Source organism: Zingiber officinale, chromosome 9B (assembly GCF_018446385.1).
Source record: "Zingiber officinale cultivar Zhangliang chromosome 9B, Zo_v1.1, whole genome shotgun sequence".
Classification (NCBI taxonomy): Eukaryota; Viridiplantae; Streptophyta; class Magnoliopsida; order Zingiberales; family Zingiberaceae; genus Zingiber; species Zingiber officinale.
In genome coordinates, this window is record NC_056003.1 from 7,490,985 (window position 1) to 7,504,487 (window position 13,503).

Genomic DNA, 13,503 nt, shown 5'->3' on the forward strand with positions numbered 1-13,503 from the left:
ATTGACAATACATTGGTTGATTCATTAATTGATCCAAAATTCCTTATACAGTTTCCACCTCCCCCAAGAGAAGAAGGCCCCATATCAAGACTGCTCGCTTGGGCTTTGATATGTTCATGTGCTTTTTCGAGGTGCCCTCTTTACTTCCAGAGCTTCTCATGCCAGGTAGTAAAGCGAAGGAATCCATAATTCAGCATCGAGTAAAAGCTCTTAACCGACGAACGAAAACAAGGGAAGGACGTCGGTGAGGCAAGGAATCTATAATTGCAAGTCTCGCTGCCCCACTCTAATAGTACACTAAATTTTGATACAGTTTGATGCATTGTTAGGGTTTGATATGTAGGTCATCTCAATATCAAGTAGGTAGAAAAGGCCAGAAATACTCAGCAATTTCTTCATTAATGAAAGCTAAAGCCTCTTGTCGATGTAAACTAAAAGCATCTTCCAGTGCTGTCACATGGATTCATCCTCACGGACAATTCAAATTGAGATAAAAAAAACAACACAGGTACCAGTAACTTTTAGTGAGCGTTTGACACTTTAATCCCAGGACAAGGGTATGGACACCTATTGGATGCCAGCCCAAACCTCTAATTTAAGTGACCCTCACACCATCACTGCTCATGGCCCACACCACACCGCACCGCACTCCTCTACTTCTCTGTATAAATGGCAACAGAAGGCACCTCACATAGCATTCAAAGCCACCGCCACCTCCATAAGCCAAGCGCAGAGGCCATGAAGCCCATCCACTACGCCTTAGCATTTTTGTTTCTCCTCCTGGCCTCATCTCATCTCCAAGCCACCATGGCAGATTCAGGTAATCCACCAGGCAGAAGCAACTTGCGTGTATTAAGTACTGATGAGTTTGGTCATGTGAATAGATAGTTGAATTGGCTTAATTTGGTTTGGTTTGATTAGCATTTTGTCGGAGCAAATGCAAGGTGAGGTGCTCCAAGGCCAGTGTGATGGACGGCTGCCTCAAGTACTGCAGCTTGTGCTGTGCGCAGTGTCATTGCGTGCCGTCGGGCACCTACGGCCACAAGGACGAATGCCCATGCTACAGGGACAAGACCACCGGCATCGGCAAGCGGAGGCGGCCAAAGTGCCCGTGATTCGGTTCTTCGCCACACCTTCGGAGCAGTTTCCTTTCGGGTTCTTCTCATGCATGTCATGTGCCTGCTTGTTTTCTTGTGAGAGTGTCTGATATGTGAGTGGAGATGCATGTACCTAAGTAATCGTAAGCAGTGCTGGAATAAAGTGTTTTTTGTATCTCAATATATATTGATTTCTTTTCTGAGAGAACAAGAGTAAAGTGACAGACAATGTAGATAAGCACATACAGCGTTGGAAGGGATTAAGGGCAAATTCAAGTGAAATACAAAGACAAGAAAGTACCAAAAAAGACGAGAGAAGAGTGGCTTCGAAACAGAGACAACGAAAGAATCATGCACCAAGTCAGATGAATTCTTCAGGCTTTATTTATTCTACTCGAGATTTTAAAGGAGCAGAATCGAGTACAAGAATCATGTGGCGTTGATCTTTTGTTTAAACAGCCACTTTGCCTTCGACGCTAAGAAACATGAAAAGCCTGAAAAGTAGAAAGGTATCATTTATTAACTTTGTACAGCTGGTTGGGACCGTTGGGTTAAAGACCAGTCAGACTGATTATTGTAGATCCTATTAATGCAATGCATGATATCCATGGAGACTGCAGTCAAGAGGAAAAGGAATGGTCAAACAATTCACTGCAAATGAATAAATGAAAGGTCTGCTGGTACCGAAATAGAAGAGGAAGAGCTACTTAAACAAAGATTCATGAAAGAAAAACAAAAAAAATGGAGCAACAAGAACTAGAAGCAAATATTTCCTCAAGGAAAAGTCAGAGGCAACATCAACTTCGAGCAGTGAGCAACACAGTCATCATTTGATTGGTAGTGTAAAAAAACCCTATAGGAAATGGATGCTATTCAAGTCCGATAAAGAGAGAACCAAAAAAGCCATTCAGTATTTCAACCAAAATATTCTTATTCTATAGTTGCAAATTACTACTTTCTAACAATGTATAAGTTAGAAGGCAAAAAAAAAGAAGTTTATTGTCTTATATCACAATATTGGCTTTCTCCACAACGTAATTAAATTAAAGATAAATAAACTCAATCTGGGTTAAAGCAAAAAAAACAAAAATGCTACCATCCCTCTCCATCAAGTTAAATGAACAGGCACCTCTACAATAACTTTTCTGCAATCTGGATAGCATTTACTATAAAGTAATTAAATTAAACATAAATTGACTCAAGCTGAGGGGAGAAAATGATGCTACCATCCTCCACTAAGACGCATCAAAGGAAATGCCTAAACATCAGGTAAAATGAACAGGCACGTCTACAACAGCTTTTCTGCAATCTGGATAGCATTTAGAGCTGCACCCTTGCGGATTTGATCTCCGCAGACAAACAAGTCCAATCTGTTGTGATTTTGAATGAGTGCATAGTATAAATAGATAACGTTAAAAGGGCTAACCATAATCTGTTTCTAATAGGGTAAATCACGTTAATAACAATAGAGGATAATGTAACGGGATATATTACCCGAGATTGCCATCTTGAGACAGATCCTGACGTATACGTCCTACTGCAACATCGTCTTTGCTTGATACCTGGATCATGGATGTTTTAGAAGGGTACTTAAATGGTTTCAATTATTTAATTAAAACGGAGAATGCAGCAAAACAATGTTTAGATGAGAAGTGAGAAGGAATTTTATTTGTTCGTTTTTATTCAAAACATTTTAGATGGCGACTGCAGACAGGGAATATAGTTACTAGCTTTTAAATACCATGATACATTAGTAAAAGTAGAGGGAAACTAACATCCAAAGGTGTAGGGAAACGATTGGAATCTCGGTCATCTACAACTACCAAACCAGTGGCCCCCTCCAGAATGTGCCTAGCAGTATCCTGTATGCAATAAAATTTCAGAATATCAAAGGAGGAATGCATTTCAAGCAGTCAAGCAATGTGATACAGCAAATACACCGCAACAACTAGTTCCTGCTTGTTCAAAAGGAGAACCCTCAACATACATGACATCTAGCCAGAAGTAGGGCTATGCTCTTAACAAGGCCCTTAATCTAACAATAGATAGTATCTTTGTCCTAGCTACCATGTAGAATCATTAAGGGCAAAGATGATGCCAAAATTTATCAACTCTAGAAGAATGCTTGCACCTCTGACAAGTAATAAATAAATGAACTCCAATTCTCCAAATAAAAAAACAACAGAAATTAGTCAATTTTCTTCTCATAATTGAGTTAAATTTCATGTTAAATCAACAACAATCTAGGAAAAACAATTAATTAATCATGCCAACAAATAAGAAAGCATGGAAGTGTAGATTATTTTGAGCAAGAATAACCTTGGAGGCCTCATCTTTTTGTTATAAATTACACAAGGAGTGCTAACATGTTTTGGAATCAACGACCCTAGGTATGTAATGGAATAAAGGAAAATATAGATAGAAGAGTGATTGCTTTTATACAATCTGATAATGGGGGTACAGTATATCCAAGACAGACAGAACAAGTACATATTAGGCCACAGTATGTATACTTTATTGATCCAAGGTGTGAGAATTATTACATACACTGATATAACTGTATATGCAATAAATGGTGCATACCAATATAAAATACTGTTGGAAATTCAAAATTATTGGAAAGCAAACCAACAAAGAAAGAATGATTTGGCAATAACAAAGAATGCCAAACATAAAAAATAAAAATATTAATAGTTCTAGATATTTATTTGACAGACTAAAAGTTTTTGTAGCACAATCATCTCGCAAAATATGACAAAGAATCACAAACAAGACTCGGTAATGTTTTCCTTTGAGATGTTTATTTAACTGACCTCACTGAGAGGCTTCTCAAATTGAAGATTCACACTTTCTGCATGTGCACGCATCACAGGAACTCGAATGCAAGTTGCAGATACTTTGACATTCTTGTCATTCTGGAGAAAATACATTCTTTAAACAAGTTAATAATAGGAAACAAACGATTCCATCAAAAATAAGAAAATATTCTAAAAGGTGATTGTGAATAACACCCAAGCACTTGCCCAAATTTTGCGTGTTTCCTTCACTAGTTTCATTTCTTCCTCATTATATCCATTAGAAAGAACTGCTGCATTGTGTGAGAACAAATTAAAAGCATACTGCACAAAGAGAAACTTAGATGAATCAAAATCTGGTGCTAATTAACCCCTTGAGCATATTTTCCAGAGTAAAGGTGACGACAAGCAACCTGCTGCTTAAAGATTTTACAGGTAGGTTCTTTGCCATCCAAGACCTATAAAATAAACAAGATTATAATGTAATAAGGATGGCAGGTCACAAGTTGATTGCATAAAATTTTAAACAAAACAAAGACCTCACGAGTCTGCTGCACCAACTCCTCCATGGCAGCAGCACCTGCACCACTAGCTGCTTGATAGGTGCTGACAACCATCCTAACGACCTGCAAGCAAAAGAGCAGGATATAATTTTTCCACTCAATGCTTGGTTATGAAAAATGACAAATTCCAATGATCAGAATTAAACTTCTAATAAATGAAACAGTTGTATTAAACTTAAATCATTTGCTGAATAGCACTTCGATAGATTCCAAAAACATTCAATAACAAAAAATCAGTTGGACAACCATAGGAAATCCTTGGAGTCAAGAATGAATCTATCAATTTTCATGATTATGTCTATAAAGAAATCTACAACAAAAAGATGTTTTCATTCAGCATAGTGTGCCTGATAATGAATATCTCCACCTCACATCGACCATCTAGACTTAATTGTAATAGTCAAACTACTGAGATAGCGTGTTTCTTCAGGAAAGAAAGATCGATGGAATCCACCTTTCCCTCTGTTTCCTTGGGAGGGCTCTAAGAGGTAAAGAATCAGTGGGAAAGAATTCCTTAGTTGACCAAAATTGTTTCACCAAAATTGAACACCCAATTTGGGTGGGGAGGATTCAGTTTAGCTATGGAAAAAATTCAAGATGATGTTTTTATTCAACTGATTTTTGTTTTTAATGTTTTTACAAAATCATTTCCACAAACTCAAATTTTCCTCCTTTCATCCAAAGAAACATTGTGCAAGGTGTCTCTTCCCTCCAAAGAAGCACAAATGAAGGATATAGTATTTTATCCTCTCCCTATCAACTTTTTTTCCCTACACAGCAGATGTTTGATACTAGAATTAAAATGTTCTACAAAATCTACTCTTTTCCTTGAGGAGGGGACATGCTAAGATTCCATGTATAATTCAAATTTTATCAGTCCAGACCCTATTTCAAACAAATTTACACTTTCACTAATTTAATAATAGTAATTAATATTAATAGCAAGAGAATAGTGCAAGCAATAACTCTTGTTCCCTCATTCTTGTAAAAACAATTGCATAGTAGTGAGAATCCATTGAATCAATTAATTGGTACATTATTTTTCCAACTTCGGCTAAGTTTTTAGATTGGATAATATTAACTTCCAAAAAGTAGATAACAACAACCAAAGCCTTTATCTACTAAATGAAGTCGGTTGCCCCCAGGGCGTAGCGCAGACGGTGGGCGCATGGTATATCTGGCGTAATGGCCAGGGGTTGATTCTCAAGAACTGACGACCTGGGGTTTACCCCGCCATGCGCCTATGGCCTGTATACCTGCATGAACCTCCCTCCATATCCGTGGGGCCGGCACTAGGGGGGCCGCTAGGGTAGCGGATCTACCTTTTACTAAATGAAGTTGGTTATATGGATCCTCCTATGTTATTAGCCTCATCTCCTACTATATTCTCATCTATATTTAAATAAATTTTAATCTCTTTTATTATTGCTAACCAAATCTTCTTTGATCTACCTTTTCCTCTATTAATGTGCATATTTATCATGGTCTCACATCGTTTAATTGAGGCATTTACAGGACGCCAAAGTTCATATCCATACAATTTTAAATGTGTTTCTCGGAGTGTTAATTACAAAGACGAAAAAGGAAAGAAACAAAATAATCTAAAACCATGATGGTCTTTATCATATATTTATTAGGATGCAAAAAAAAAAAAACTTGCATGATAATAAATTTCAAACACTAGTGTCAATCACCATTCTATTGAATATTCCTGGAATAGTTCATTCCAATATAATTCATATAGAACAATCCCAATACACTGCTATCAGGCTCAACGTTCTATTTCTTTGAATATTATGCAAGGTGCATATAGACATCTTTGAGTGATCCCTTGGAACCACAGTTGTGTCCAATGATCAAGGCATAACCAATAAAAAGGATAACAACACATAGTATTTGTTGTTTGTGCAATCATGCATGAGTGGCCGTGTTCAACCAACATGTTTTGATGTGTTTGACAAAGGATTTTAAGTTAGGTTTTAGCTTGTGTTGCTGATGTGTAAGAGGAGTTTACAGGAACTTGATAACGTGCATATGAAGCTTGCAGAGCTTGCGATTAGATGAGATGGAGTTGTGATGTTGACTTGGTACGACCAAGATGGTTTCGCTCATGGCTTAAGAGGTTCATGGTCTGCTAGAGTGGTATGAGACATCTAAAGGACTGCAAGACGAGAAGATTGGAATTGGTTTGATAGCTTTGATGAGAGTCACAAGAGGTAGACTTCATACGTGATAGTAAAGAATGACATGTGGAGCAGAACATAGGCTTAGTACACCTGAGGGACCTACAATTTGATGGAAGGTGAACTCTTGGACAACGCAAAATTAACAACCATAAGACAATGTATTGTAAGAGATTGTGTGACTTGTAACCTCTAGCATTAAGAGAATTTGACAGGTGAACATGAGTTTGTGGTTGTAGTGTAAGCATGAGCTTGACCTTGGAAGATTGCAAGGGCTTACGAGGTGTAAATTGAGCAAAATTAGAGATCAAGTTGACTAACATTTGTCTGTGATTCCTAATCAATTACTTGGTCGACTATGATCTTATGTTCTAGTAAAGACTTAGTTTCTGTCTGATTTGAGTTGGCTGGAATGTCAATTGAGTTAACTCATGTGACCATTGGATAGATAAGCTTACTGTATTGGCTAGCTAAGTCAACTGTCAAGATTATTAGTCGATTAAAAATAAAAGTCATTAGTTGATATTTGATAAGCTTGTGATCTTATCCAACTAGTCAACTAAATGCATATTGAATTTATTTGAAATGTCATCAGTGGATTAGATGCAAGACTTGGTCGACTGAACGATAAGGTTATCTTATTTAGATAGCAATCAACTGTCGAACATTCAAATCGATTGATTCCAACCAGAAGCTATCAGCTCCCCTCAAAGGAGTCTTTCATAGTGGGTATTTTAAGTTTGATCCACCAAAAGAATCATTAGGCTGCATCTGAACAATGTAAAGCATTCCCATTACCATTTATGATTTCTCTTTTTAACTTTTTATATTGTTTAGATTTACTATTTGCATTTGGAATTGCAATGTAAAGGAATTTTAATTTTTAGGTCATGCACTTTTGCCTCTCCCCCATCCCCCATCCCCGTTTAGATGAAAAATAATTCTAGCATAAATTACTTAAATTAGCAAGTGCATTATGCACATGAACTGGTTTTACCATGGAATGTGAGTTAAAGTGTGGACAAGACAGTAAGGATGAAAGATAAACAATTTTAACATAGTAAGGGGTGTCTCTATCTTTTAAATATTTTAGGAGAACGGAATGAACATGAATTAGGGAAATTTCATAAGCTATTGCCAACCTCACAATGTCATGTTCTGCGAAGTAAGAACAGGTAAAACCCTTGATTTACAAAAACAATAAAAAAATAAAAAATCTGAAGTATAAATGACAGAAAAAATATATATTTGAAATCGATGTGATATCCAAAAAAGGGGAAGAAAGAGAATGAAACATAAATTAGGAGAGACTCCATAGTCCATATGATATGGACACAAGAAAAGTCGTGCTCCCTAGTGCTAGTTGTAATATAAATGGCACAACCACATCAATAACTGAAAATTGTTCTGTACAAAAAAAAAAATCCAAAAGAAGTTCCTTTTTTTTTCTTCCAGTTGTTTTTTCATACAACCTGAAGATCAAAATTGGCAAACTATGAACTCAGGAAAAGGACTGTTAAAAAAAGGAGCTCCAAGAATCAGCGAGAATACATAAGGCCACGGAGCAAAATTCAAGCCAAAATTAAATTTCCAACAATAGATGTTACCTTGGCATGGCGATGCAGTGGCGTAGCAGCCATGAGACAAATAATGGTCGAACAATTAGGATTAGCAATGAGCGCTCCTTTCCCAGACCTTCCTTTGATCTTTATATGGGCCATTGCCTCGGAGTTCACCTCCGGGATAACAAGAGGCACCTCAGGATCCATCCGAAACGCCGAGCTATTATCCACCACGATAGAGCCCCTCTCGACAGCCACCGGACCGAACTCCTTGCTGATCGATCCACCTGCACTGAAGAGAGCAATGTCAATCCCGTCAAAGCTCTCTGGTCGAAGCTCCTCCACCGTATAGTTCCGGTCCTCAAAGGTAAGCTGCTTCCCAGCGGAGCGGCGACTGGCGAGGAGGCGGATGTTCCGGTAGGGGAAGTCGCGGTCAGACAGGACGCTAAGGAACTCCTGACCTACAGCCCCCGTGACACCCACAACCGCCACGGAGGGCCCGTCCTCCCGGAGGCTCATGCGGACGGCGGCAGCTGCCGGATTTCGAAGCCGAATTGTGGACGTTTTCGCGAAGGGAAGGGAGATGGAGAACGAAGGTGAGGAGAACGGAGAGAAGAGGTGGTAGCCGTGAGCTGCCGTTGTCGCCTGCATGGCGGCGTCGATTGGCGGCGAAGGTCGAAAGGGAGTTGGAAGACGCTGGCTTAGGGTTTACTGTCAGATTCGAACAAGGGAAACACGTTTCTCGATCTAAATTATTAAACACAGAGAGAGAGAAGAAGCCGCGAGCTAACCTAAAACCGTTGGCGGCCGAAGCCCCGCAGGAGGGGTTGGACAAAAAGCGGGCCCCATTTGAAGTCAGGAAATAAAGTCTCTGTTTTTTTATAAAGGAAGAATAATGATAATAATGGCTTAAATTGATTAATCAATCATAAAATTCAGAGTTTTATATCTAACAAAATAGCTTTTTATTTTTTATTAATTAATTAATTAATTAATAAATTATAAAATTTATTCTGAATCTTAAATACTAAAAATAACAAAAGGTGCATCATCAATAGATAATAAAACCAAATTAAAATTATTTATTTATTTTATTTATTGCATTGTCTAATGTATTTTTTAGACTTTTTATTATTTTTCTTATTTTAAATTACATCACGGTATTATCTGAAAAAAATTTAGATTATAAAAGTATTTATCACATATAAATATATTTCAGAGTTTTTTGTTTTTTGTTTTTGCTTCTATTTAGTTCTAAACTCCAAATATTGAACACGAACCAAGACAAGTAGACAACGGATCAACTACGTAAACTGGGTTCTCGACCCACGATCTGAGCCGGCCGAACATCTGGATGAACCATCACGTCGTGTGAAACCGAACCGGACCGGATCCGATTCAATGCGCTGTTCAATACTTCCCATTTGCTTCGAAAATTTGAGAAGAGAGAAAAAATGGCGAGCGCGCAGCGGTTCCCTCCATTTCCCGACAACACCTGGCGCCATCGGACGGGTGTGAGAAAATGATCCCGCGAACTCCTCAGCCGTTGGATTTCCAACTTTCCTACTTCTCCAATCGCGTCTCCAAATCCCCACCGCCACCGCTGCAGTGCCGTCTCGATTTCGAACCGCTCCCCCAAAAAATGGCGGACTTCGTTTCCCTCTCCCTCTCCATCTCCGCTCCTATACAACCTCCCGTTCCGCCTCGCATTGATTCCCCCATTCGCATCTCTCGATCGCTCCGTCGAAGCCTAGATCGATCATCTAGGTCGAAGAAGGGGGAGCGAGGGAGCGCAATCATCCATGACTGCCAAGGAGAACTGCGCCCCTCGCCTCACCCGGGCTGCTGCCAAGAGATCCGTCTCTGCGGTCGCTGCGGATCCTCGTGGCCCGGCCAAGAAGAACCGCGTTGCTCTGGGTGAGATTACTTCGGCCTCCAACCCTGTCATCCACTTCGCACCCGATCTCTCCATCCCTCCCCCTTCCAAACCCAAATCGAAGCCAGGGAGGAAGGAACACTCCTTGGAGTCTGCTCCGGTGGAGATCGCCGCCTCGGTGGACTCGGGGTCTGAGGTCCATGACCCTCAGCTCTGTGTGCATTACGCTTCTGATATATACCAGTATCTCAGATCTATGGAGGTTCAACTTCTTCTGAGTTTTTCCCCCTTCGTTTTTTTTTCTGAAGTAATTGAGTATATATATGATATTGATTTCGTTGGATTTTTAGCTTGAGACGAAGAGGATGCCAGTGGTGAACTACATGGAGACGGTTCAGAAGGATTCCACAGCTAACATGAGGGCGATTTTGGTGGATTGGCTTGTTGAAGTGGCAGAGGAATACAAGCTGGTATCTGATACCATTTACCTCACCGTTGCGTACATTGATCGATTCCTTTCTTTCAATCCAATAAACCGGCATAGATTGCAGCTCCTTGGTGTCTCTTCCATGCTCATCGCCTCGTAAGTCCTGACGGGCTTTGCCTATCAAATGAGGATCTTTGTGAGTTTTTATTGATCTGTTGATTGATTAGTACTCGACAACTGCAGGAAATATGAAGAGATCACTCCTCCCAGTGTGGAAGACTTTTGTTACATCACCGATAATACTTATACCAAGCAAGAGGTAGTCAAAATGGAGACTGACGTTCTAAATTTTCTCAAGTTTGAATTGGGCAGTCCTACCACCAAAACCTTCTTAAGGCGCTTTACTGTGGCTGGTGAAGAAGATTATAAAGTGAGTGTTTATTCTCTCTTGGAATTGTATATTTCCAAAATGGCGTTGTTGCTTATATTCTCTCTTGATCAAATTCAAGCAGTATCCAGCTCTTCAATTAGAGTTCTTGTGTTGTTATCTTGCTGAATTAAGCTTGCTGGATTATGGCTGCCATCGCTTTTTGCCATCTATGGTTGCTGCTTCCGCTGTCTTTGTTTCTAGATACACTCTTAATCCAAAAAACCAACCTTGGGTAAGATATGATTCTTCATATAAGGTGGTTTAGAGATCTCAATTCTGGTGCGAAGCTAACTATTTGTCTACATTACAGAACAGGAAATTAAGTGAGTGTACTGGGTATAAATCAATTGATCTGAAGGATTGCATTCAAGCTCTACTTGATTTACAGTTGAAAAAGAAAGCACCCAACTTGGTGGCTATCAGAGATAAATACAAACAACACAGGGTAAGTTTATCTATCTAACTGGGAATTAGTCAAAGGTCGAGACAAACTTTAACCATAATTTCCTCCCGTCTTAACTTTGCACTCTTCATTTTGCCAGTTCAAGTGTGTATCCACGTTGGTTCCTCCTCCTGAGATACCTGCAAACTACTTTGATGAGCCCAATGAATAATTTGCATAGGGGTCAAGCAGCTCTGGCACACTTTTGCCACCTTTCTTGCCATTGAGATTTGGAGGAGAATATCATTGAGATTACACTTGGAGATGAAAGGAGCTCTACAGATGTTGCCGATGTATGAATGCCACCTTTCTCGATTGCAATTAACAATTAATGTTAAGAAAGGTTCAATTAGGTATAGCTTTGTTTCCAAACTAGAGGAGAATCAGGAGATGCTTTTGTTTGTATGGATAACAGAGGTAATACTTGATCTCAAGGTTTGGTATATTTTTTGAGTTAACATACAAGTTGTGAATTCACTTCAAGTGGACAGTGTTCTGAAATTGAAACTAATCTGCCAGTTCAACTTAATAGTTTAATTAGTAAAGGAATTTTAATTGAATTGGATTTTGGATTGGTTTCATACGAGCCTTTAATTTGTGGTTCATCTTGGTTCATTTATAAAAACTTTGAGCTTGATTATAATAGCACCTCATCATCGGAAACAACTTCAGCATAATAATTTAATGTTACTAAAGGATTGAGTGAGGGGATTAAAAAAGATTAATTAAGGGAAAAAATAATAAACTCAGCCAATCTTGAGGTGATTGGTTTGGTTTTATAGAATTTTTTTTATTGGTCATTAGGGTAAATCGATGGAATTAGGATGGTTGGATGACAATATGAATGTCTTGTTGTCTTATCAAGTCTTGGGGGTCAGAAAAAAAATAATATATTTTATAGGTTATTCTTTTTGCACGAAAATTTTAATTTATTATTTTATATAATTTTTTTTATTGGTCTTACATTATAAATTATATATCTTTATTTATTATTTATTATTTATTATTTCTATATTTTTAAATTAATATTTAAATTAATTATGATTTTAAATTTAATTTATTTATAATTTTAATTAATAAATTAATTCAATTATAATTTTTATTTAATATTTAATTAACTTATGAATTTTAATTTAATTATAGTGTATTTTTTTAACTTACCCAATATATTTATTTTAAAAGAATTACTAATAATTTATAAAATAAAACATTATAAATAACTGTTCATTAAATAATTTATTTTTTAATTATTTAAAAAGAACAGTCATACATATTAATTATTAGCTTCATTTTGAACCGAAATTTTTTGAAATCTACTCTTAAATTAAAAATTTTAAACATCACCTACACAATCATTAAAATATTTTTTATTGACGGTTTTTTTATTTTATAAATCTTTGATAAATTTTGCATTGGAAAGCTTTAAATTTAGAAAGTTTAAGAATATGGAAATGATTCATTTCTAAATTTTATATTTGGTTAACGGTAAATCTATATAGGGCCAGTTAGAAAATTAATTAAATATTATTAATAATATTTATACATAACAAATTATTAATTAGCCCTTAATTAAATTATTAATTATTCTCATTTTTTTAGAATTTAAAATTAGTTGGAAAATTTATTGGAAACTTGAAATTAGTTAGAAAATTTATTGGAACTGTTAATATATTTACCCATAAAAAATTAATAATTAGTCCTTAATTATATTACTCTTTTCGATGATAATTTTAATTAGTTCAGAAACAAGATCGATCTTAAAATTAAAACATATCACAACATCAATTATATTCTTCTTCGTTATATTCTTCTTCTTCTCTTTCAAAAATGGAGATATTAAAATTAAAACATATCACAACATCAATTATATTCTTCTTCGTTATATTCTTCTTCTCTTCTTTCAAAAATGGAGATAAAAAACTCCAAAAATAAGAATTCTTTAATGGCAGAAAATTTTAATTTTGAAGACGAAAGAAGTACTAATTGATTAATGATCATCATATTACAAGAAGTTCGAGTGCAAAAAGGATCCTTTGGTCCAAGATCCCTAGATTAATCCCGGATCTTACCCATTCATTGGTGGGATGAGCTAGACCCCACCTATTTAATAGGTAGGGTCTAACTTGTA

General features: G+C 37.1%; 3 protein-coding genes across 4 annotated transcripts; 2 read left to right on the top strand and 1 right to left on the bottom strand.

Annotated features, from left to right (window-relative positions):
• The first annotated feature begins 654 nt into the window (after window positions 1-654).
• On the top strand, window positions 655-1,278 carry LOC122024275 (peamaclein-like). Its single transcript, XM_042582857.1, has 2 exons — window positions 655-820; window positions 922-1,278. The coding sequence occupies exons 1-2, from the start codon at window positions 670-672 to the stop codon at window positions 1,113-1,115; spliced, it is 345 nt and encodes a 114-aa protein (XP_042438791.1). The 5' UTR covers window positions 655-669; the 3' UTR covers window positions 1,116-1,278.
• Window positions 1,279-2,071: 793 nt separating this feature from the next.
• LOC122024274 (aspartate-semialdehyde dehydrogenase-like) lies at window positions 2,072-8,972 on the bottom strand. The gene is made up of 8 exons (XM_042582855.1): window positions 8,246-8,972; window positions 4,432-4,518; window positions 4,306-4,350; window positions 4,121-4,216; window positions 3,911-4,012; window positions 2,873-2,959; window positions 2,592-2,659; window positions 2,072-2,467 (listed from the first exon to the last, which is right to left on the bottom strand). The coding sequence occupies exons 1-8, from the start codon at window positions 8,849-8,851 to the stop codon at window positions 2,386-2,388; spliced, it is 1,173 nt and encodes a 390-aa protein (XP_042438789.1). The 5' UTR covers window positions 8,852-8,972; the 3' UTR covers window positions 2,072-2,385.
• A 919-nt stretch (window positions 8,973-9,891) lies between these two features.
• Window positions 9,892-11,858, top strand: LOC122024510 (cyclin-A3-1-like). 2 transcript variants are annotated; one of them, XM_042583152.1, is made up of 6 exons: window positions 9,892-10,338; window positions 10,427-10,659; window positions 10,747-10,933; window positions 11,013-11,165; window positions 11,244-11,378; window positions 11,476-11,858. In XM_042583152.1, the coding sequence occupies exons 1-6, from the start codon at window positions 10,003-10,005 to the stop codon at window positions 11,545-11,547; spliced, it is 1,116 nt and encodes a 371-aa protein (XP_042439086.1). In that variant the 5' UTR covers window positions 9,892-10,002; the 3' UTR covers window positions 11,548-11,858. The 2 variants fall into 2 exon arrangements, with proteins under 2 accessions (XP_042439086.1, XP_042439087.1); XM_042583153.1 differs by having other exon boundaries at window positions 9,893-10,338; window positions 11,016-11,165.
• The last annotated feature ends 1,645 nt before the right edge of the window (window positions 11,859-13,503 follow it).

Bases quoted from the DNA above. Each gene is read 5' to 3' on its own strand.
- LOC122024275 (XM_042582857.1), top strand. From the start codon at position 670: ATGGCAACAGAAGGCACCTCACATAGCATTCAAAGCCACCGCCACCTC. The intron at 821-921 runs GTAATCCACCAG...TGGTTTGATTAG, and splicing joins AGCCACCATGGCAGATTCAG to CATTTTGTCGGAGCAAATGC.
- LOC122024510 (XM_042583152.1), top strand. From the start codon at position 10,003: ATGACTGCCAAGGAGAACTGCGCCCCTCGCCTCACCCGGGCTGCTGCC. The intron at 10,660-10,746 runs GTAAGTCCTGAC...CGACAACTGCAG, and splicing joins TCTTCCATGCTCATCGCCTC to GAAATATGAAGAGATCACTC. The intron at 11,166-11,243 runs GTAAGATATGAT...TCTACATTACAG, and splicing joins ATCCAAAAAACCAACCTTGG to AACAGGAAATTAAGTGAGTG.
- LOC122024274 (XM_042582855.1), bottom strand. From the start codon at position 8,851: ATGCAGGCGACAACGGCAGCTCACGGCTACCACCTCTTCTCTCCGTTC. The intron at 4,351-4,431 runs GTCTTTGTTTTG...TTTATTTTATAG, and splicing joins TGGTGCAGCAGACTCGTGAG to GTCTTGGATGGCAAAGAACC. The intron at 2,660-2,872 runs GTTAGTTTCCCT...TCCATGATCCAG, and splicing joins GTTTCCCTACACCTTTGGAT to GTATCAAGCAAAGACGATGT.